General features: G+C 35.8%; 2 protein-coding genes across 2 annotated transcripts in view; both read left to right on the top strand.

Moving 5' to 3' along the window:
* Nucleotides 1-530: 530 nt before the first annotated feature.
* LOC138306011 (tropomodulin-1-like) lies at nt 531-20,120 on the top strand. Its single transcript, XM_069246333.1, has 10 exons — nt 531-653; nt 5,626-5,759; nt 6,334-6,490; nt 7,587-7,706; nt 8,615-8,704; nt 13,763-13,893; nt 14,309-14,416; nt 15,015-15,158; nt 16,829-16,976; nt 17,587-20,120. The coding sequence occupies exons 3-10, from the start codon at nt 6,361-6,363 to the stop codon at nt 17,625-17,627; spliced, it is 912 nt and encodes a 303-aa protein (XP_069102434.1). The 5' UTR covers nt 531-653; nt 5,626-5,759; nt 6,334-6,360; the 3' UTR covers nt 17,628-20,120.
* A 3,022-nt stretch (nt 20,121-23,142) lies between these two features.
* Nucleotides 23,143-25,196, top strand: part of LOC138306256 (leucine-rich repeat-containing protein 71-like) — a 57,211-nt gene continuing 55,157 nt past the window's right edge. Inside the window, exon 1 of the mRNA XM_069246654.1 lies at nt 23,143-23,365. Within this exon, the coding sequence (XP_069102755.1) occupies nt 23,331-23,365 (35 nt within the window). The 5' untranslated portion in view covers nt 23,143-23,330. The remainder of the gene's footprint in view (nt 23,366-25,196) is intronic.

The raw sequence follows: 25,196 nt of genomic DNA, 5'->3' as shown, positions 1-25,196 counted from the left end.
TCCATCTTAGCTTAGATTTTACTATAAAATTATCTCCCCTTACAGGGAGGTCCATCTTAACTTAGATTTTACTTTAGAATTATCTCCCCTTACAGAGCATTCTATAAATATATATAGCATCCTAGATCTAGACCATACAGCTGACTACCCATGTGTTTTAATTTGCAATGCAGAATTACAATTAGATTTAGAAATGAATAAGTAAATAGTTTTTGATATAGTTTCTGAAACCACTTGTACTCCACAAATTAAGGTTCTTATCCACACCTTAACACATTCATATACTTATTAAGCTTCATGAGAGTTCCTTGATCATCATGTATAAGGAAATTCACATATATAATATAGATCCAAGCTTAAAGGCAGTGTTCCTTGAAGTGCAGTTTGAAGAGCTAGCTAAATAGCTCCTCATACCATATGTCAGACGATCCCAATCTCCAACAGTGATTCCTATAGCCTAGGTCTGTACATGAGCTCCTCATAATGAATGTTTCAGACACCCACATCCCAGGCAGTGATCAGAACCTATACATAGACACACATATATCCCAGTCAGTGGGTGAATACATATACTGCACCTAAGTTGGAATACTATACCTACAGGGATATATACTGTGTCTGTACTGGCTGGGATATAACATACATACTAAAAGGTTGGTAAATCTCCTATGGTAGAGATTTGACTTGTCCTAATTCTCTTATGAAAGAGATGGGTATAATGTAATTCTCTTATGAATTCTCTCATGATAGTATAGAGACACTATAGATCTTTACTTTTGAATTTTACTTGTACACTAGGCGTATATAAATAGCCTGCAAGATGTTTAGGGTCTGACTGGCAGAACTTTAGTTCCAGTTCTCGTAACACATCTTTGTCTGCATAGATTCTTCATCACCATATCGCATAAGAATTAGTTAACTCCTAATCATTCACCCCGGAAGATACATTTGAACTCTTCCATTTTAAATGCTGGTGTGTACGTAGTTCATTATGAATTTTCAGGGGTGATTGAGTTGCTCAGCTTCGAATTCTGATACATATAGCTAGCTAGGTTATGATTATAAAACAAATAGAAAAAGAAATCTTTTATGATAATATCACTAAAGTCATTAATCTAATTAAGTTCAATAAACAAATACTGATCCATGTAAACATGTTCTGAATGTTGATCTCTTTTGATAAAATATACGTACCTGTATCGGTCTAAGGTCAATGTATCACTGATCATGATGATCCAGATGCTAAAAGTCCAGAAAATTTGGAAAACTCGCAGTCCGGACAGAAATGTAGGGGAATGAATTACCGAATAAATATGTTACAAATTGACTAAGAACACAGAATTTGGTAGTCTGGAAAATTTGTAAATCCGAACAGTTTTAAGCTGCCATGTAATTATGTTGTGATTCATAAATAATGATAAATACCTACACCATAATTAACCCAATAAGCGCCCAGGGCACTTGAAACAAATACCATAAGCGAGCACTTACATAATTGATAGAACCAGATTTGGACTAGTCTTTCATAAAACTATTGCCAAAAATAATTCATAAATCAATTTAAAAAAGAAATAAAAAAAGGAAGCTACATGGTTTTCATATCTTCAGTGTGCATTGAATTCGAGGTAACTAAAATTGAGGCATAGCCGGCTTTTATATAGAGAGAGGGGGGGGGGGGGGGCGCGTTTAATGGGGCAAAAATATCATAATAATTGATTAACGTTGATAACACTTTGTTTCAATCAAAGACTCTTCTTTTTACAAGTAGTCTACCATAATACAATATTTACAGCACTTTACTCCGGTTAGTTAGGTTGGATGGATCCAGAAATTAGAATCTAGTTTTCGATTTTGTTACCGGTAGTTTCTGATTCAGGTGAATGTAATGCTACAGGTACGTAACCTCATAGGTATACATGTAGGAAATAATGTACGTTTGCAATGACCAGCTCAAATTTAAACCACGTGTAGGTGCAAAACAATATTTACGGTAAAGTTAATGGCATTGTCTTCAGGCATATTAACCGATAAAAAAAATTGACTTAACTATATATATTACTGGCTATGAATTTTATGTTTTACTTGCATTTAATTGCATAAAAATTCATTAATACCATTAATTGACATCTGTTGTTTAGTTAATCATTAACTGATTAATCATTTACAATTGCTGATAATCTGTGAACCATACGTATGACGGTTTGTGGGATACAATATCACATTGTTTACAATTAGTACAGTTTTTGGCTTTCTGTATGTTGTGAGGGCTCGTTATAACGGCCGACATTCCTGAGGTTGTTTTGACTTGTAACAGCTTCTGTACCAATACAGTAGTTCTCTGTCGAGTGTATTGTGAGCTTATAATATGCTTGATGAGTGGCTTATCAAATTAATTTAACATGATCATGATCGATGGCTAGATTATAATTATCAGTACATGATGATATAATGATGATGATGATAAAGCAATGATGATTATAATGATAATGTGATGATGATAATGATGATTCTATGATTTAATTAAGCTATGAAGGGGGAGCTGAGTTACCGTATTCGACCCAATAAGCGCCCAGGGTGCTTAAAAAATGATAAAAATGGAAAGGTGCGAATAATTCAAAATTATTGCAAATCTATACCATTTTATGTAGTTTTGGTCTTTATTAATGCCTGGGAAATTAAAATTGAGGCCTCAAAAAGGGGGAGGGCGCTTTTAGGGACATGGGCGCTTATTGGGTCGAATGCGGTAATCCAATTACACTCTTATGCATTTCAACAGTGCACATTTATATATAGTTTTCAACATGACTCCTTTATTTTTCACCAATGTAATATGACTATTGAAGCTCCAAGTCTACACTAGACTGATCAATGTGTTTGTATTCCCTGTAGCGTATTAATTTTAATCTTCTGCCTCTACACAACTTGTTTACATATCAGCTGTATGTAGTTGAAATTAAAACTTATTCACCCTTGAAAACACATTTAGACTCTTCTAAATCAAAGACTATTCCAGTCCATTATGAAATTTTAGGGATGAATGAATTAATATAAGTTTATTTATGTGTTCACTCATGTGTGGCCTTAAGGTTTATGTGTATTTATGATTTACCATGCATGTTTTCCAGAGTATATTTGACGTTAACTTAGATATGTTTATTTTGCTACTCATAGATTCATGCTATGTCATAGGGGGAATTTATATTAGTCAAATTATTTTTAGACTGCTCAATAAATTTCAAGATCTTATGTACTTAATTAGCTAAATTAGAGATACATAAGTTCTATGAACCATGTATACATTTATAACTAGATAACAGAATATCGTGTGAGGCTTTACTTTGCTTTTGGTCTCACTTGTCTATAATGAATTCCTGAATAATTATGTCTCAATTGTCTAAGAATTTGTGGAATAATTATTTCAAATGATCAATTGCCTAAGAATTTGTGGAATAATTATTTCTCATGATCAATTGTCTAAGAATTTGTGGAATAATTATCTTGAGACATGAGTCCAGGAAGTCATAAATTAAGAAAAATATATATATATATATATATATATACTAAAGGTAATAAAATAGGTCCTCTAGGAGTGAGTAGTGTCTTTGGATTGTTGTCTAAGAATTTGTAGATACAGTAAGTACATGTATAAGTCAATTAGGTCAAGGAGATGGGGGGCTGATTATAGGGTACATGTGGTATTATTGTGGTAACCTGGTACTGTACTCATGTGTAACAGGTCAGTGAGATGGGGTGCTAATTAGGGTAAATGTGGTATTATTGTGTGTATAACCTGGTACTGTACACATGTGTACCAGGTCAGTGAGATGGGGTGCTAATTAGGGTACATGTGGTATTATTGTGGTATAAACTGGTACTGTACACATGTGTACCAGGTCAGTGAGGTGGGGTGCTAATTAGGGTACATGTGGTATTATTGTGGTATAAACCTGGTACTGTACACATGTGTACCAGGTCAGTGAGGTGGGGTGCTAATTAGGGTACATGTGGTATTATTGTGGTATAACCTGGTACTGTACACATGTTTACCAGGTCAGTGAGGTGGGGTGCTAATTTAGGGTACATGTGGTATTATTGTGGTATAACCTGGTACTGTACACATGTTTACCAGGTCAGTGAGATGGGGTGCTAATTAGGGTACATGTGGTATTATTGTGGTATAACCTGGTACTGTACACATGTGTACCAGGTCAGTGAGATGGGGTGCTAATTAGGGTACATGTGGTATTATTGTGGTATAACCTGGTACTGTACACATGTGTACCAGGTCGTGAGGGGTGCTACCTGGTACTGTACACATGTGTACCAGGTCAGTGAGGTGGGGTGCTAATTAGGGGAACATGTGGTATTATTGTGGTATAAACTGGTACTGTATTGACCAGGTGAGATGGGGTGCTAATTAGGGAACATGTGGTATTATTGTGGTATAAAACTGGTACTGTACACATGTGTACCAGGTCAGTGAGATGGGATGCTAATTAGGGTACATGTGGTATTATTGTGGTATAAACTGGTACTGTACACATGTGTACCAGGTCAGTGAGATGGGATGCTAATTAGGGTACATGTGGTATTATTGTGGTATAAACTGGTACTGTGCACCATGTGTACCAGGTCAGTGAGATGGGGTGCTAATTAGGGAACATGTGGTATTATTGTTGTATAACCTGGTATTGTACACATGTGTACCAGGTCAGTGAAATGGGGTGCTAATTAGGGTACATGTGGTATTATTGTGGTAACCTGGTACTGTACACCTGTGTATCAGGTCAGTGAGATGGGGTACTAATAATTAGGGTACATGTGTGGTATAACCTGGTCACACATGTGTACCAGATGGGGTGCTAATTAGGGTACATGTGGTATTATTGTGGTTATAACCTGGTATTGTACACATGTGTACCAGGTCAGTGAGATGGGGTGCTAATAATTAGGGTACATGTGGTAATATTGTGATAACTTGGTTCTGAGACTGTACACATGTGTACATGTATACAAGTGTAGCACATATGTTGATCAATGGTTTTACAAATTTTTTTTATCCAGAGGATGTAGAATATTCTTGTCTTTCCTATCCACATATAAAAGGGTAGTTTCTTGATTGCTAGTCTCCACTGGTGGAGGGGAGGGGGGCTCACCAACAACAATGCTGAGGGGTGGGGGCCAAGGTGGTCAATTTGGCTATTTTCATATGGTATGACTTCTTTGAAACTACACATGGGATGGCATAGGGATAGGGATTCAAAATTATACAAATGGGTGGCTGACCCCAGAGGGATGGGACCAAAAGTACTTAATTTGGCTATATGCTCAATTATAATCTTCTTTTATAAAACTAATTAAGTATCAGTGGCATTACTAAATTAACCAGATGAGCGATACAGGCCCTCTGAACCTCTTGTTGAGTCAGCTCATTTCCCTTGACAACTTCTTCTCAATAAGCGAATGGCTCAGAGCCATATATTAATCAAATATTACAGTGAACGCATATGCTTCCAACGATATTTACTTACATCAATATACAGGAAAAAGAGTGTTTATAATGAACACACTACAGAGGTTTGTTATAACCGTGCTTTACTGTAATGTGTACACTTTGTGTTTTAGACCATGGCAATGGACGGCGTCCATCTCAAGGCCACAAAAGAAGTGGAGGATTTTGATCTGATGACATCGACAAAATCCTTTCACAGCTGTCGGCGGAGGAGATTGAAGAGCTCAATGGAGACTTTGACCCAGATGTAAGTCAACTGAGAGAAATTGGGTTATTTTGTTTATTATACCCTCCCGCAAGAGAGTTAGAACTGCAATCGAGTTGTCCATCTGTCTGCAGTCCGTCTGTTTGTCCAGACAGATCTGTAGACACAAATTTGTCCAGCAAACTCCTCCTAAACTACTTGACAGATTTCGATAAAATTTAGTACACAGAACTCTGACATAAAGCGGAGTTTAGTAAACTATATAGGGTTCTACAAAGTCTCCTATTAATGGAGTTATTGCTAAATTTGTGCAGCGGGGGGTGTTAGTCTGGGACAGTTCTTGCTGTGCTCTATGACAAGAGCTAGGCCTTCCAGGCTTTGGAGCTAACGAAGTTTAAATTTAGTCTTATTAACAGCCAGAGTTTTTACGAAATTTTTGTTTCAGAAATTTTTTTAAAGGTAGTGGACCTTGTGCATGGTTTTGAGGGTTGGCAAATTAAAAGTAACCCGACATATGTTCGCAGTATTAGCTGTGGTCTTAAATTGATGGTTAGCATGTTAGATGACAGTAGCCAGTGTTATAAGCTCACAGTTCTTGTTATATTTCTGATTCCAGAACTCCTTTCTGCCACCCAGTCAGCGTATGAAACCCCAGACCACGAAGGACCCCACTGGCCCATACAAACGGGAGAAACTTCTGGCCTTCCTGGAGAAGAAAGCCAAGAATGAAAAAGACTGGGAACAGATGAAGCCATATGTCAAAGAAACTAAGGGTCAGTACCTATTCACCCCTTAAGACACATTTGGACTCTTCTAATTCTAAGACTGGATTATTCCATCTTGCAATATCAGGGGTGATTGAGCTAGAACATTATTTTTACTTAATTATATGGAAGATAAGACAACAGTCAGAGGTCGTGAGCTTGTGACCTTTACATAATCAGATACAAAGGTGTCAGAATATTGATTTGTGTCGTATTCAGATCCAAACTAAAATGTGTCAAAATATTAATTTGTGTCGTATTCAAATTCTCTAATTGTTTATTTATGGAATCAATTATGGATTCTGGAAATGTTTGGAAAGAAAACAAATATTTCATTATTTGAAGTCAGACATGTTCCATAAACAGGTATTAACCTGAAATATTTTGCTTCAAGGGAGATAATTATCTTATTGCAGTACATTTTGGATAGATTTTGTAACCAATAAGATACTGAACTATTCTCCTCAAATGACTAAGCTAGTACTCATAGCCACTATTGTGGGGATTTCAACCATGGTAACTGTATTTCAAGGAAGATAACTATGTGTTACAAGGGAGATAACTGTGTATTGCAAGGGACATTACTCTATTGTTCTGTTACACATTTAAAGGAATTAGTTTCTTTATCAATTTGTTGCTAGATGTTGCCATCATTTCCTTCCATACCAGGTATATATTCCTTAAACAAATTAGCTGTCTGTGAGATCCTTAAAGATGCTCCACCGCCGACAGAACATACATGATATTCATCATTTGAACAATGATTGGTGTTTTATCGTGTATATATATGTCTGATTAACAAAAAATTAATATTAAAATAATTTATTTCGCCTTTGGTGCATGCGCAATCAGTACTTCATTCCATATAGGATATAGTGACACAGAATTTTTTCGGGATGCAATTAATTATTTTTCATATTTTTAACTTGAAGTAAAATAAAAAGCTCAAACTTTTCAATGGTGGTAATGGTGTAAAGTAAGTAACTTTTGTAACTGAAGAAAAATACTAAATCGTTTGCTCCTGTTTTTGAGATTGAAAAAATACAATTTGTCAGCGGTGGAGCATCTTTAATTAACTGATATATTAATGTTTGCCTTTTTACAGGGAAGGTTTATAAGCCTAAAGAGGAACCAAAAGCTCAGATTCATGAGGACGAGAGTGTCCAGACAGAATGGGATGATATCTTAGCTGAAGCTACAGAGGAAGAACTTGTCGACCTGGCTGGTAACATACCGCATATCTCAATATTCACCTTTGCTATACAGAGTAAGCTCCCTTGAGAGTAGGTTTCCATTGTGATGTCATTATTTTGTGAGCGCAATTCATGTTGTTTTCTCCAAAAATTATGACTTTACGCTTGCAAACACATGATGTCACAATCAATAACTACCTGCAAGGGCAGATAACTCTGTAGTGTGCAAAGACAGAATTAGATACTTACAATCACCACCACATTCTCAGCTATCAATTTTTGCGATTTCTTTATCAAAACAAGTTTTTGAAGAGATTAATATTCAGAGATTTAACAATTGAATGACAATTCATATCAATATAGATGATGCAGGTATTAATTCTCAGAGATAAACTTTTGCGAATTTACTTGAATCCCGAATATGCGAAAGCACCGCATGAAAGATGGTTAACAGTAGTCTTCTCTGGATCTGGTGATATATTTAGAGGATCTTACATGAGTGACTATGTGATATGGAATACATCAAAATTGTTAAATAATTAGCCACTCACCTAAAACATGAAATTTATCGAATGAGTTTGATGATTTGATATGGCATATCTAATTATTTCATAAAATGTAGTCATCAGTGTAATATTCTATTGATCACAAAACTTGTATTGATAGAAATAAAAGGTGGTCTATATAAAAAAAAGAGTCATTATAGACTATAAATAGTTGACTTAAATTGACAAGAGATCACTTTAATAGACAGGTGGTCTTTATAGACAGGTAATCACTGGCCGCTATAGAGAGGTGTTGAACAGGTGACACAATGAATAGATCGCCACAATTAATGGACAGGTGATGTTTGTTACAGATAGTTGTCACAGACCGCCAGCCATTTATATATTTATCTATTTTAAAACAAGTTATGATGTGTTGAACTACTGTTTTCCAGCCGTGCTGGGGTTCCATGGTATGCTGAACCAGACACAGTACTATGCGTCCCTGGAGAGTGAGAGTATTTCACACACAGGAGGTTTCTCAGGTAAATATTTCTATTCATATTACACACGGGAGGTTTTCAGGTAAAAATTCATCCTGTAAAGTAAGATTTCATTGTTCGCTAAAACAAAATACAATATCTTGTAAGTAGTCTTCCCTGTGGATGGATGTGGACTACAAGGCATGCGTCTGGATTGAGAATGGAAGTTCATCACTAACTAGTATTCTGCATGCTTGTTCACAAGGTCATAGGTCAAGTACCAAAGGTCACTGAGGGTCACATACAAGGTCACTCACAGGGTCACACAGGGGGTCATACAGTGGGTCACTAGGTCATAGGTCATCTACATAAGGTCACTGAGGGTCACATACTAGGTCATCTACATAAGGTCACTGAGGGTCACATTCTAGGTCATCTACACAAGGGTCACTGAGGGTCACATTCTAGGTCACACACACTGGAGGTCACAGTCACATGGAGGTCACAGGAATGTAAAACATTACACTCAGGGTCACTTAGGCACAGCTTCAGGGTCACACACATGAGGGTTATGACGCAAAGTCACTCACAAATTCACCAAGTGTCAAACACTGTCACAGAAAGTGCATAAAGGTCACCCTGGGTCACAATAGGGTCACAGTTTGTATTAAAATTCACCTGTAATTCACTGATAGTTTAAGAATTTAAGAAACAGTATCAATGTTAATTACATGTGGCCTTGAACATGTGTTATGAGAAACAGTTTGTTATATACATGTGGCCTTGAATATGTTTGTGATTTGATAAACGGTTTGTTATATACATGTGGCCTTGGATATGTTTGTGATTTTGAGAAACAGTTTGTTATTTACATGTGGCCTTGGGTATGTTTGTGTTTTGAGAAACAGATTGTTTTTATATGTGGCCTTGTTTTATAACTGCATGTATGCCTTGTGTTGACAGGACCTCCAGGTAAGACGTGAAACAAATAACATATATAAGGCCAGCCTTAGATTAATATTTGTTTGTTGAGCACTGTCACATAGTGTGCAAATCTGAACTTACTATTTATGGACAAATGGTTGAGCTTTTTCATGTCGAAAAGAATAATTACTAGTAAATGATTTTGAAAGAGAAAAAATTATAAACTAGAAATGATTTCAAGAGGGAAAAAAAAAATAAACATGTAATGGATTCTGAATACTCCCAACAGTTTCTAGATACAGTGACAATTAAAGATTGAACGGATGAAGGACCATGGCAAAAATGTTAATTTGTCATCAGTTCATAGATGGATAAATGTTCTTAAGTTCTCAGATCTTAAGTTTCAACTGTTTTTTTTGTATCGAAGACATCTCATCATCCAATGAACCAAATTTGAGTCATTAATATTGCTGTAATTATGCATGCTGATAATTTACTGGATAGATATTTCATTTCAGTGTAGGTGCATAGCAAACAGGTATTTGTTTGTGGTTGGCCTTAGCATCGCTTGTAACTTAGACATTAAACAGAACTATTATACTGGTGTGTTACTCATAAGACAGACGGTTCGGCGAGAACTCCGATACAAAATGATAGGCAAACTTACCTGTCATCAGCATCTAAAAAAAAACCTTTTCATCTGGATCTTTCATGGTGGTAATATTAGAATGATTGCTCCATATAAATGGACTCAAATTGAAGAAAATATACCCAAAAAACCTACAAAAGATGTTTATTTATTCTAAATCAAAACTGTAGCTTTACTATAAAAAAAATAAAATTCAGATTTTGAAAAATTCTCTTCGAATTATTTCTTTAACATGAAAGGAAAATTGATAAAGTGAATAAATCATAATCACTGTTGTAAACATAAAAGTGTCTTAGATTGTGTGGCTTTGTTTATATGAAATTTTATCACACTTTCATTTCCGATAATGAACCACATTTTGATACCAGTGCTGGCCGTGCCTGTATATTGGTGTCCTGATATCAACAGCATTTACGCCAATTGCAATCATGTATGATTCAGATCGTTTACTCTAGGTGTACTATTATGTCATATGACATCCAGTTACGTCATTAAACACCAGGCGCGCGAGACGTGAGGAATAAGGCATATAGCTGTACAGTCAGATTCTTTGGCAGCTCACTTAACCTTATTAGGTAATAATTGTTTAAGGACATAACCTTATTAGGTAATAATTGTTTAAGAATATTGAGTCCTTGTGTGTAATAGTTGTAATGTCATGTGCATGATCAGGTCAAAATGTGGTTTATGGAAATTTTCCTATGAAATAAAGCCTCATTGGACCCGATTTCTTGAATTACTACTAAATCTATTTGATTTTTTGTGCAAAATGTGTGATAAAAAGGTTATGGTATGACAGTGTTGATATCACAACTTTTATCAGCCCAACACCAAAGGGCTGATATCAGGTCATTAAGTACTGATATCTGGTCATGAAGGACTGATATCAGGTCATGAATGGCTGATATCGGTCATGAAGGACTGATATCAGGTCATGAAGGGCTGATATCTGGTCATTAAGGACTGGTATCAGGTCATGAAGGGCTGATATCTGGTCATGAAGGACTGATATCAGGTCATGAATGGCTGATATCTGGTCATGAAGGACTGATATCAGGTCATGAAGGGCTGATATCAGGTTATGAAGGGCTGATATCAAGTTATGGAGGGCTTTTTGTCAATATTCTGATATAAGGTCAATTGCTGATATCTTGTCAATTTCTGATATCAGGACAAGGGCTAATATCTGGTCAAGGGCTGATATCTGTTCAAGGGCTGATATTTTGGTCAAGTTCTGATATTTTGGTCAAGTTCTGATATAATGTCAAGTTCTGATATCATGTCAAGTTCTGATATCTGGCCAAGAACTAATAATATGTAATATCAAAATTGTCATAATAACCTCTAATTAACCATGTGCTTGATCACCTGTTGATGTGTGCAGTTGTTTGATGTGACTAACCTTTGTTTTGTGTATTTGACTGTCAGATCCCGGTAAGTAATATAACTCATTATTCCAGTCTCACTGTGATCCTAAATTTAGCCTCACTCTTAATGTAGCTATAGCCTCTTTTTGGTCCTAGCCTTAACCTCACTTTGGTTCTAGCCTCAGCCTCATTTAATTCCTGTAATCTCAGCCTCACTTTGGCCCTAACCTCAGTCTCACTTTGATCTTAACCTCAGCCTCACTTTGAACTTTTAGCCTCACTTTAGTCTTGTTGAATTGTTGGATACATGTATACAAATAAGCCAAACTATTGTGAGTTCCTGAATATCAAATGTAAAATAACTATAGTTTTTATCTGACATAATTTTCCCTATAACCTTACACCTTATTTATATGCAGATATACATCTAAGAGAAACTTACACGATCAAGGAAGTGATTCTTCCTCTTTTCAAAGGATTTCCGCTGATTTTGAACAATAATTATGATAAACAACTAATGTTAGATGTAATCTGAAACATCATAAAATGACCTTTTAAACACTAAGGTGTTTCCTTGCAAAAGTCAAGAGATTACCTCCCTTTGGTGATAGGGTAAATCAAATTCCTGTTACATATGAAATCTATTTTAACAAGCAAAAAAGGCTAAATGCACCTGTACCCATTTCAGTTCTAGCATTCCTCAGCTTCAGCATGATCCTTATTGTAAGCCATTACTTCTATAGAAATATTCTGTGGAAACTCTTGACTCATCTCTAAAGTTACCCTTTCCTGGCTTTATGTTGCTTTCTATGATATACATCTTCTGTGAATTAGATAGATTTCTGTTGTGTCCTCTTTAACTCTCATAAAACTCTTCATAACATCTGGTAAAATTAGTAAAATTTTAATTTTCTTTTTGGTGGTTTTGCTTTTCATATCATCATTTTTTTTTTTTTTTTTTTTTTTTTTTTTTTTTTTTGCATTGAACGAGAAGAATTTTATATCAGAGAAAATTAAATAATGCCAAAGAAAATAAAAAGTCTTTAAAAAAAATGAGAAAAGGTAATTTATCAAGTTTTTATATGCTCAAAATATTCTACAAGCAGAGTAAATTTTATCTCATCTAGTTATAATTATCAATTACATTTTGATCAAAAGGTTAATTTCATATACCATATACCATATTCGCTGTAATTAGCACCCAGGGTGCTTAAATGATTGTAACAAAGGCTCATTAACGAACCTTAAGTTGTGAACGAAAAAAGTCAGCCATTTAAATCTTTCTGTACATTGTTGAATCCATGGAAAGGGGGCATTTATACAACTTCAACTTAACCCTTCTCCAGAAAAGGGCTGGGGCGCTTATAGGGGGAGGGGTGCTATTTACAACGAATAGGGTAGTAGATTATGATCAAAGAGAAACCATCTCAATTTGAAGGGTGTTACATTTGTATCTTTATATTTACAGACGAGGTTTATTCTCCAATTCAAACATTTAATCTCTATAGTATGCATGTGGTCAGTAGATATAGAACTCAATTAACTCCTTCAGTATTTGTATATGCTGAAATACTACTTTACAATGTAATGTCTTCCATTGGTATGAAGGAAGATGAAGTAGTGTCAAAAGTCCTGATTCTCTGTACCAGTAATTTCTGTCCATGTCAGATTAATGAAGATATCTGTAGTAGATTCACGCATTGATGATATTGAGAATGTCCCCATTATTTTAACATGCATGTAATTTTTGTCGACCTCTTTGATGGCTCCGATGTCCTGACATATTAACTCCAGCCCTCCACCTCTGAGTCATGAGTTCAAAATCAATTATGTTTCAAAAACTTGAAGATTTCTGTTCAGTACATTAAAACATTAGTATTATTATGAGCATGCCTCTTGATATATTTTAGGTAAGTTGATGAGATATGTCCCCTGATGGATCAATGATGAGTTATGTCCCCTTATTTTCGTTGCATTATGGGTAATACCCCCTGGTAATGAAAATTGCATTTGTTGCATGATGAGGACACCATGTGATTGATGATGATAATGTAGATGATGATGACGATGATGATGATGATGATGATGATGATGATGAATGATGATGATGATGATGATGATGATGATGATGATGATGATGATGAAATCATTGACTAAGCGTGTTAATTGTTTTATTGACAGGGTCGGCCAAAGCACAGGCCCTGAGGCTGGTACCTGCTGAGCCCCCAAACAACACAGACGTGGAAGAAAGTATCAAACAGATACAGGGCAATGACGCCAAACTGAAGACACTAAATCTAAATAATATCAAGGTATCATTATTAATCTGTTACGATCATAGTTATGGTTTAATAATCCATTAAAGGTTTTAGTTACAGTCGACTAATTCATTAAAGGTCTTAGCACCTAGTCATGGTCTATAATCCATTCGAAGTCAACAAAGATCAAACAATGGAGCACAAATCTAGTGAAAGTAGAAATACAGCTATATTCCATTGACTCGAAATCTCTCATCTCCAAATCCTGATTTATAACAAACTAAATGACTTTTTCTCAGAAACAGTCGATTTTAAAAGGTATCTTGAGATATATATATAAAATTATAGTACATGTAGTTCACCTATAATACTCTGAAACACACAAGAAAATTTGAGGATAAAAAAAAGTGTAAATTTTCTTCACTCAAATATTGAGCAGTTCTGATGAAAAATTATGTTCATGTTTCAGAATATTTCAAACGAGCGTCAAATGGAGATTATTGAGGGACTCAAATCCAATACTTGTTTAGAGACTTTAGAAATGGCGAATGTTGCGATGACCGACAAAGTTGCTATGGTGAGTAGTACAGTCTGTCTCAGAGATATCACTGGGGCAGCACATAACGACAATTATATGACAAGGAAGTAGAGAAATCACTAGGGCAGCACATAACGACAATTATATGACAAGGAAGTAGAGAAATCACTGGGGCAGCACATAACGACAATTATATGACAAGGAGGTTTAATTATTGTAAGGAACTTAGGGGGGATAACTCATCTTGGTTATTAGGTTATTATGTACACAGGCAATATTTCTTTTAATGAATTTCACATGAATTCATGTGAAAATTCACTTTTTTGCCAAGGTTTAAGTGGAATTTACAATAAAAATATTTCACAAATTCATGTGAAATTTCCACACAAATTCATGTGAAATTTTTCACACCAATACATGTGAAAATTTTTCACACAAATTCATGTGAAAATTTTCACATGAAAGTCATGTAAAGAAATATTTCTTGTGTATAATAAATTACATATGAAATTAAAAATGATTTAAGGTATTATATTCATTTTATGAAAATTTCCATTTTAGAATTAGGATCTAGGTTTTCCAGTTACGCAGATAGAAGAGATTCTCACAATTAACTTGTATACAATTTCTTATCTAGACTATACCAGCAGCCCTGAAAGCCAACAAGACACTCAAAGTTCTAAGCCTCGAGTCAAACTTCATCAGTGGAGATTGTTTGGTAGAACTCCTCAAGGCAATTAATGAGAACCAAACACTTCAGGAACTCAGGTTTGCTAACCAGGTAAGAAATTCATACCAACATTCGCTAACCAGGTTAGAAGTTCATACCAACCATCTTTAACTAGGTTCATGTTCATACCAACACTTGTAACTAGGTTAAAAGTTCATACCAACACTTGTTAACCAGGTTAGATGTTCATACCAACACTTGTTAACCAGGTTAGAAGTTCATACCAACACTTGTTAACTAGGTTAGATGTTCATACCAACACTTGTTAACCAGGTTAGATGTTCATAACAACACTTTTTAACTAGGTTAGAAGTTCATACCAACACTTGTTAACCAGGTTAGAAGTTCATACCAACACTTGTTAACCAGGTTAAATGTTCATACCAACACTTGTTAACCAGGTTAGATGTTCATACCAACACTTGTTAACTAGGTTAGAAGTTCATACCAACACTTGTTAACCAGGTTAGAAGTTCATACCAACACTTGTTAACCAGGTTAAATGTTCATACCAACACTTGTTAACCAGGTTAGAAGTTCATACCAACACTTGTTAACCAGGTTAAAAGTTCATACCAACACTTGCTAACCAGGTTAGAAGTTCATACAACACTGTTCCATACAACACTTGTTAACCAGGTTAGAATGTTCATACCAACACTTGTTAACCAGGTTAGAAGTTCACATACCAACACTTGTTAACCAGGTTAAATGTTCATACCAACACTTGTTAACCAGGTTAAAGTTCATACCAACACTTGTTAACCAGGTTAAAAGTTCATACCAACACTTGTTAACCAGGTTAAAAGTTTATACCAACACTTGTTAACCAGGTTAAAAGTTCATACCAACACTTGTTAACCAGGTTAAAAGTTCATACCAACACTTGTTAACCAGGTTAAAAGTTCATACCAACACTTGTTAACCAGGTTAGAAGTTCATACCAACACTTGTTAACCAGGTTAGAAGTTCATACCAACACTTGTTAACTAGGTTAAAAGTTCATACCAACACTTGTTAACCAGGTTAGAAGTTCATACCAACACTTGTTAACCAGGTTAAATGTTCATACCAACACTTGTTTACCAGGTTAGAAGTTCATACCAACACTTGTTAACCAGGTTAAAAGTTCATACAACACTTGCTAATCAGATAAGAAATTAAAAACACACTTCAAGTTTATTTCTGCTGTATAATGGGCCCTTGTCTCATCTGGATCTATCATTATTTAAGCATTAAGCTATCTTCCTATGGCATCTATGGTCTATATAGATGCCAGAGCTTTGCAGACAATCTTCATAATGCATAGTAGATGCCATAGGAAGATAGTTTAAGTCTTATATTTACATTATTAACTCATTTTGGAGTCTTTGCATTAAACTTGTTTAAGTAAGATCAGGAAAACTGTTTATCAACGACTATTTAATCCACAAGATGGAACAGCCATTTTGACGGTGATCAGTTGACTTAACCACGTCAACTTTCGTGACGTCATAATGGTCATGTTTTGGTGTCAGTTGTGCCACAATAGACGTAACTTTGCCTAAGTTGAATGTAAATATTCTAATATTCCTGTATGATATTTTCCTTCTTTATTAAGAGTAATTAAAACCTGGATATAATCTGGAAGCCTGTTTATACCGGAAATGATGCATGGAAGCACACAAATATTTTATGTATCATGCTAGTATAGATAAGAATATGTGTTTTCTGTTCCACAGAAACCTGAGGCTCTCGGTAACAAGGTGGAGATGAAGGTTCTAAAGCTAATAGAGGCTAATACATCACTGCTAAAGTTTGGTATTAGTTTCGAATTCCCTGAACCCAGGGTTCGTGTCCACGACAAAATCCAAACTAATAATGATGAATGTAAGTAGAGTCGGATCAATTTCTGATTTTAATCGATGATCTATCAATTACGATTTTCTTTAAGACTCTCAATTATGGGTGTTAATTGATTGTCAAAATGGGAGATAACTTGTGCTTATTTTATATTGTTCTGAACCTTTATTATGTAATATATATGTGCAAAACTATATATCTCAAAATTTGTCAATGTTAGATACACAAGAATTTAAATTTAAGAATTCAATTCATACTGTTGGTTCATCTTTCTAAAATTCTTCAGGAAAGGTTAAGTAAATATATCAATATACAAAAGACTTTTCTGTAAATTGTATCTTGATTGTAAATTTGATGATTAGTAGGTTGTCCTAAACCAATTGAATATGATTGTAACGATCTAATAGGTGAAAAAATGATTCTAATTTAAATTGAGAAAGATATACATTCTTTTGCTAAGTTAAGTTTAAATTATTTTGTTTACTTTATCAGCAAGCCTCTTTTGTGATTTACTTGTTTTCTTCCAAAGGGAGACAACTCTATTGATACAAGTTTTACTTATAAAGTTTTACTTAAAAAGGGGGACAACTCTATCATCTCTAATGTTACTAATGTTTCTTAAATGTTTCTGTTGCAGTGAGGAAAAAACGGTTAGGAGATGCCAAGACGGAATCCTAGACATTCATTTAGTCATGTGATCACATCCTAACCAATCGTTACAGTTGAATGGATCATGTGACTTTAGACACTTTAGAACTGTTTTAATGAATTACGTACGACTCTCCCGTCTGAAGGAAGAGGAGAGTGTCCCAGTGCCATTAGAACGAAGATTAAAGCTCATGTCAGACCCAGATTATTTGATGTACGGGTCTCACTACCCTGGGGGATATCTCTCAAACGTCGCTAGCCACATATATAGATAACAACAGACCCCTCTTGGACGATTTTGTATCCGATCCTTATTTACTCATGGGAGCAAGACTGTTGTTAGAATTCAAACATTTTAGATTTGTGAGGGGAAATTAAACCTGGTCAGAGTAGCAGATCACTCCAAACACACATAATGGCAAAACTAAGGGCAGGTTTGTACTGCTGTGATACCTACCAAGACTGATAATCTACAAACCAGAATTTGTGAGACTTGTGTTCCTGGATACGGCGAGGCCTTATCTGTTGTGTGTACAAAATCTTACCTGTGTTTAAGTCTCGCAGCTGGAATAGAGTTCTTCATTGCCTTCTGTAGCACCGCCGACATGAATACTGTCCTTTTATATTTCTGGAATATTGTAATTTTGAGCAATTTAGGATACGCGAAAACATGTGATATTCCATTTCGCCTTGAATGAAACCACTGGATCATGTTTTAAATTTTGATGTACGAACAGCTACTTAATTAATGCTCAATGGCTGTTCTAACCAGAAACTTCTGTATGTAGACATGTCTTTGATGGAATTTTACAAACCTGCTGCATCTATTGTTATTGTGACACGCTTCCTGCCAAGTTTTAGTTTAAAGAGGAGATTGTTGTTTTACGGATAACACAGATTTTACTTTGTTTATCTTATGTGTGCGAGAGAGAGAGAGAGAGAGAGAGAGAGAGAGAGAGAGAGAGAGAGAAGAATGAAAATGAAAATGAGTGAGAGAAAAAGACAGAGAATATGAAAGAGAGCAAGTAAGGGGAAAATATTTGAAAGTAAATTGGAGTTTAGACTTTTTAACTGCTGTTCATGGTCAACTGATAGGGGAGATAACTCCTGTTCAGTAACTTTTAGGATCAAGGGACATAACTCCTTACGCTTATAAGGAAACTCTACTGGAATGCAGCCGTCTGTAGAGTAGATCATTTATAAAGGCAATGGAAATGTAGGGAGTGCAAACCCATACCCAGGGGAGACAACTCATTGTCAAGGGGAGATTACTCCTAGTAAGAAGACGACCTATAGCATGCCTGTCATTTGTTAGCAATACCTATTACTTATTGGTTGTTGAAGTATTACTTTTTGTGTTTTTATTATATAGAAAATGTGTATTCTTAAATTATTCCCTTTGTATTTTGTTTAATCTCAGCGATTTCTGTATAACACTATGTGTATGTCTAAGTGGAGTTGGCTGTCTGTATCAGTCGTTTATATGCGTCCTAGATTTTTATATAAATTATATACATCTATATCACATCTACTTACACCACCCACTAACTACCGTCTCAGGACACTCCGTCCCCCACTGACCGCCGTAGGTTCTGACCAATGAGTATCGGTCAGTTTGACCAGTGTACTTACGACATCATGGCGGTCAGTGTCTGGCCGACATTTAGTGTCTATTGGACTAGTCAAATTTATTCATGTATTGTAAACACTGAATTTACAGGGGAAATTTATACCAAAAGGTCACTAGCCTACAGAGCTATTCATCATTACTGCCACATCAACATTGGGGATATTGTATGCTGTATTTTACAGAGTTATCTGCCCTTGCAGGTTGGTATTGATTATGACGTCATCTGTTTGCAAGCGTCACGCCTAGAGTTTTCAGAGAAAGCAATGTGCATTTCACTCACAAAATGATTATGTTACAATGAATACCTTAGTGTATTCGGAAGCAGATGGTTACGGACAAGGGAGGTTACTCTGTATTATACAAAGACAGAACAGCGACGGTGATGATAGATGTATATCAACAGGGAAGAATATTTACCCCGCGGAAATCAACTCTGTGTTTACAGACCATGAATTCTTATTCAAGGTGCTTGCCAATTATATTGTCCGTGTTGATTACGGAACTAAATCTCATCTCTTTTGTTCAAACATCTTCAGATTTTCCTAAGAAATTCATAAAGCTAATTAAAAAAGTACATGACAGTTTGAATGCAATTTTAGAATCCATGTAATGCCCTGTACAGAGAAATCCATTAAAAGTATGAGAAACAATCTATGTAAATTTATGTATTTGTAAAGAGCTCCATTTTAAGATATTGGTGAAAATTGCAATTTATGGAATAAAATGACAGATTTATTGGTGCTTTGTAGATAATTTAGATTTTCTTATTTTAATTTGCTTCTAAGCTTGTAAGATGTTTTTTATCAGATCTGAGATCGCCTCAAAGCTTCTGTTACACTTGGATAGTTGTATTACCCTACACCGGTCGGCTACAATAAAACTTTAAACACCAACTCCTGTCTCTTGTTAATCTTACCGAGGGATGTAGTGACTCAAAGTCATTATTAAGTCAAAAGACACAGATTCAAACTTCTGAGTCTGACATCTGAGGGATGTATAGGTCAGGTGTCAGGGTCAAAGGAAATTTAGACTACACAGACATCTGAGAGATGTATAGGTCTTGTGTCAGGGTCAGAGGAAACTCAACTCAACACAGACATCTGAGAGATGTATAGGTCTGGTGTCAGGGTCAGGGGAAACTCAGACTACACATATCTGAGAGATGTATAAGTCTGGTGTGAGGGTCAGAGGAAGCTCAAACTATACAGACATCTGAGAGATGTATATGTCTGGTGTCAGGGTCAGAGGAAACTCAGACTACACAGACATCTGAGAGATGTATAGGTCAGGTGTCAGGGTCAGGAAACTCAGAACACAGACATCTGAGAGATGTATAGTCTGGTGTCACAGGGAAACTCAGACTACACAGACATCTGAGAGATGTATAGGTGTCTGGTCAGTCAGGGTGAAAGTGGTAGGTCAGAAGAAACTCAGACTACACAGACATTTGAGAGATGTATAGGTCAGGTGTCGGGTTCAGAGGAAACTCAAACTATACAGACATTTAAGAGATGTTTAAGTGTGGTGTCAGGGTCAGAGATAACTCAGCCTACACAGACATTTGAGAGATACATGTATAAGTGTGATGTTAGGGTCAGAGGAAACTCAGACTACACAGACATTTGAGAGATGTATAAGTCTGGTGACAGGGTCAGAGGAAACTCAAACTACAGACATCTGAGAGATGTATAAGTCTGGTGTTAGGGTCATAGGAAACTCAATCTACAGACATCTGAGAGATGTATAAGTCTGGTTTGTGGGTCACAGGAAACTCAAACTATACAGACATCTGAGAGATGTATAGGTCTGGTGTCAGGGTCAGGGGAAACTCGGACTACACAGACATTTGAGAGATGTATAGGTCAGGTATCAGGGTCAGAGGAAACTTTGACTACACAGAAATCTGAGAGATGTATAAGTCTGGTGTCAGGGTAAGAGGAAATTCAGAGTACACAGACATCTGAGAGATGTATAGGTCTGGTGTCAAGGTCAGAGGAAACTCAAACTATACAGACATCTGAGAGATGTATAGGTCTGGTGTCAGGGTCAGGGGAAACTCGGACTACACAAACATTTGAGAGATGTATAGGTCAGGTATCAGGGTCTGAGGAAACTTTGACTACACAGAAATCTGAGAGATGTATAAGTCTGGTGTCAGGGTAAAAGGAAATTCAGAGTACACAGACATCTGAGATATGTATAGGTCTGGTGTCAAGGTCAGGGGAAACTCGGACTACACAGACATCTGAGAAATGTATAGGTCAGGTGTCAAGGTCAGGGGAAAATAGGACTACACAAATCTAAGAGATGTATAGATCAGGTGTCAGGGTCAGAGGAAACTCGGTCTACACAGACATCTGAGAGATGTATAGGTCAGGTGTCAAGGTCAGGGGAAACTAGGACTACACAAATCTTAGAGATGTATAGGTCAGGTGTCAGGGTCAGAGGAAACTCGGTCTACACAGAAGTCTGAGAGATGTATAGGTCTGGTGTCAGGGTAAGAGGAAACTTTGACTACAGACATCTGAGAGATGTATAGGTCAGGTGTCAGGGTCAGAAGAAACTTTGATTACAGACATCTGAGAGATGTATAAGTCTGGTGTCAGGGTCAGGGGAAACTTGGACTAAACAGATACCTGAGAGATGTATAAGTCTGGTGTCAGGGTAAGAGGAAACTTTGACTACAGACATCTGAGAGATGTATAAGTCTGGTGTCAGGGTAAGAGGAAACTTTGACTACACAGACATCTGAGAGATGTATAGGTCTGGTGTCAGGGTAAGAGGAAACATCTGACAGATGTATAAGTCAGGTAACAGGGTCAGAGGAAACTCAGTAGGACCAGGGCCAAGTTTCCTAAACATTCCTTGATTTAAAACTCTCCATAGGAAAACATCACTGAAGTTTAGGAAAAATCTTAACTGAGATTTAAGTAAGGGAACGATGACGACAGAAAAGAGATATTTCATATTGCCGTCTTAAATTCCTTACGTCACGTGCGTCATTATGGATACTTTGACGTCACAACACTCATGTTTCACTTTTATGACGAACAATGATATATTGGCTAGATCATTGATGAAAAAAACATTGGATTAATTAACAGTTGGGAAGTGGTCGTCAGTTCCCTGTGTATATACTATGTAATGGATATACAGAGCCCCCTCCCATCGGCTGTTGCAGTTCCCTGTGCGCCAGACTTACAAACATCATAAACAAAAAAATATTTTTATCGGGAATCCATTCAGTCTGAATTGACGTAACTTTTAATGTTAAAGATGAAATACAGATTAAAGGTTAATTTAACATTTATAGAGATCATGACTTTGTTACAAATGTTGACACACAGGCTTTAACACACGCGAGTCATGTCCATGAGATGTGGAAAGCCTGGTTAGGCTACCTCTAAGAAAGTCTTAACACAAGTGCTGTAAAATTCAGAACCTTAACACTTAAGTTTAGATCTCACACACTCGGACAACGACGTAACGTTTTTAAAAAGTCTGTCAAATTTGAACATGACGATTTCCAATTATAAATGAGTACAAAAAAAAAAAACTGATAAAAAGTTTTAAAAAGCTGTTAAGCTATCTAGGCGTTGGGTGACAGAGCGACGCTTGGCCCCCAACAAAGCGGAAAATCGTGGAACAAATCTTAAATGGAGATCAACAGAGTCGAGACAACTTTAATAGAATCAATGACATCTAATACATATGTATATCAGAAAGTAAACCAGTAAACATATACAGGTATAGACTGATATACAGAGGAACTAGTTAGGTAAAAGGTATCGAAAGCAAAACTTTTCACAAAGAGCCCGCAGCATTCATTGAAATTACATGTAACGATACACATCACGGCACTGGCAAGTACAGATTGAAAGTTTTAAAGAAATAAGAAAGTTAAGTTTATTCAACAATTCTGGAAAGGAAAACTTTTAACGAAGATTTTTATGGATATTTAATGCAGTCAGAACGACTTTTAACACAGTGACACTTGGGGTACGGAGCAGAAGACATATCTTCGAAGGACGTACATGTATATGTGTGTTTATACTGATACTGATTTTATATAGAAGTTAGGAATTTCTTCCCATCATCTGAGAATGAAGTCGGACGGCTCCAAACCTACCCTTTATCAGTAAGTATACGGCAACCTATTGTAGAAAGGAGCTTGGGCTCAGTATGTAACATTTTCAAGAATTTTAGTAAAACGTGGAATATTATCCAGAATTAAGTGCTGTCTAGAATTCAGTATACAATTGTGTATATATTTAAAATTTTTAACAATTTTAGTAAAACGTGGAATCTAGAATAGCTTTCTGCCTAGAATTTAATTGTAAGTATACATGTAACATTTTCAACAATTTTAGTATTAGTCAAGGATCCTGACTGGAATTAAGCCTAACGTCATACACATGATTGGTTAATCTTAGATACATTGCATTGGGCTATTCCGTCTTTGCATTTTACAGAGTTAGCTCCCTTGCGGGTAGGTATCGATTGTTACGTCATTATTTTGTGAGCGCAATTAACGTCGTTTTCTCCGAAACGTATGACGTTACGCTCTTAAACACTTGACGTCACAATCAATACCTAGCCGCAAGTGCAGCTAACTCTGTAATATGCAAATTCGGTATAGTTTTTATCGACATTATATTTAGCAGGAAATCATATGGGACACGTTGACGTTTGATATAGGGATGACGTAACGTTTGAAGTGAAATACTTTAAGGTGCTTGGAATGTGTGTTACATCTTATCATGATAATCAACTGCAGCAGCAAACTTCAATAGAATAAAAAATATATTTATTTTTATAATTTACTTTTTATTCAGGTTTTTCATCAATACATGTACAATATACAATGTATGAAAATGCTTGCACTCATCTTTCATACATTTGCACCCACTTAAAGATATTGATTTTTTATATTCTTTCAAAAAGTATTTTACATGGTAATCAAATACATTACTAACACACATAAACACATATATATATATATATCTACTATTTATTCCTAAAAGGTTGCATATTGCGTTTAGTTTATATTAGCTTACATTAGTTTAAAGTTATTGAAGATTATGTATTTTATTATGATTTCAAAGTGTGAAAACTATAATACATACAATTATTACAAATAATTTATATCAAATACCAAATGCAAGCATTTATAATTAAGTAAATTTGATGTTACCAATATAATGTATTGACTTTGTGGAAAGAAAGAGGTTGGTAGAAAGAGAAAAAGAAGACAGATTTAAAAGAAAGAGAGAGAGCAGCTGGTAGAAGAGAGACAGTAGATTAGTTAAGTATGTTTATTTGAAGTGCGATGGCAGAGCTATGAATACTTGCAAATATATTTTTTTTAATAGTATTGCAAAATATATATGGCTTTGTGAAGGGCTATCAGCTGTATCACAGAGAATAAAAAATATGATAAAACAGTTATCAACGTGTTTTCAATAGGTTGATATCGGTTAACAAGGTAACAACGTATTGCAAAACATATTATAGGGCCGACGCGATTTCAAGATTTTTGAAAATATAAAAAACACCTTACAAATGGGTTGGCGTGCCTTAATCAAAGGGGCGTGTCTCAAATCAAAGGGGCGTGTCTCAAATCAAAGGGGCGTGTCTCAAATCAAAGAGGCAAATCAAAGGGGCGTGTCTCAAATCAAAGAGGTGTGTCTCAAATCAAAGAGGTGTGTCTCAATCAAAGCGTGTGTCAATATTGAAATTGACAGTCTGTTTCCGAATACACAAAGAACACACATGATTGTTCATTTCTATTGAGCGTAACGAAGTTTAAGTGTTTAACGCAACTTATTACTTAGCATTTGTGTATTGATGTATAGTTATCCAATTTTAAAATCTCGTCACAGACTGGATTATATGGTTCATGGTAAATTAATTAACAAGAGAGGCCGATTAATGGTTGTATTAACATATACAATACACCATGACAAGGT

This window comes from Argopecten irradians, chromosome 13 (genome assembly GCF_041381155.1).
Source record: "Argopecten irradians isolate NY chromosome 13, Ai_NY, whole genome shotgun sequence".
Taxonomy (NCBI): domain Eukaryota; kingdom Metazoa; phylum Mollusca; class Bivalvia; order Pectinida; family Pectinidae; genus Argopecten; species Argopecten irradians.
This window is presented reverse-complemented; position numbering and strand designations above follow the sequence as displayed.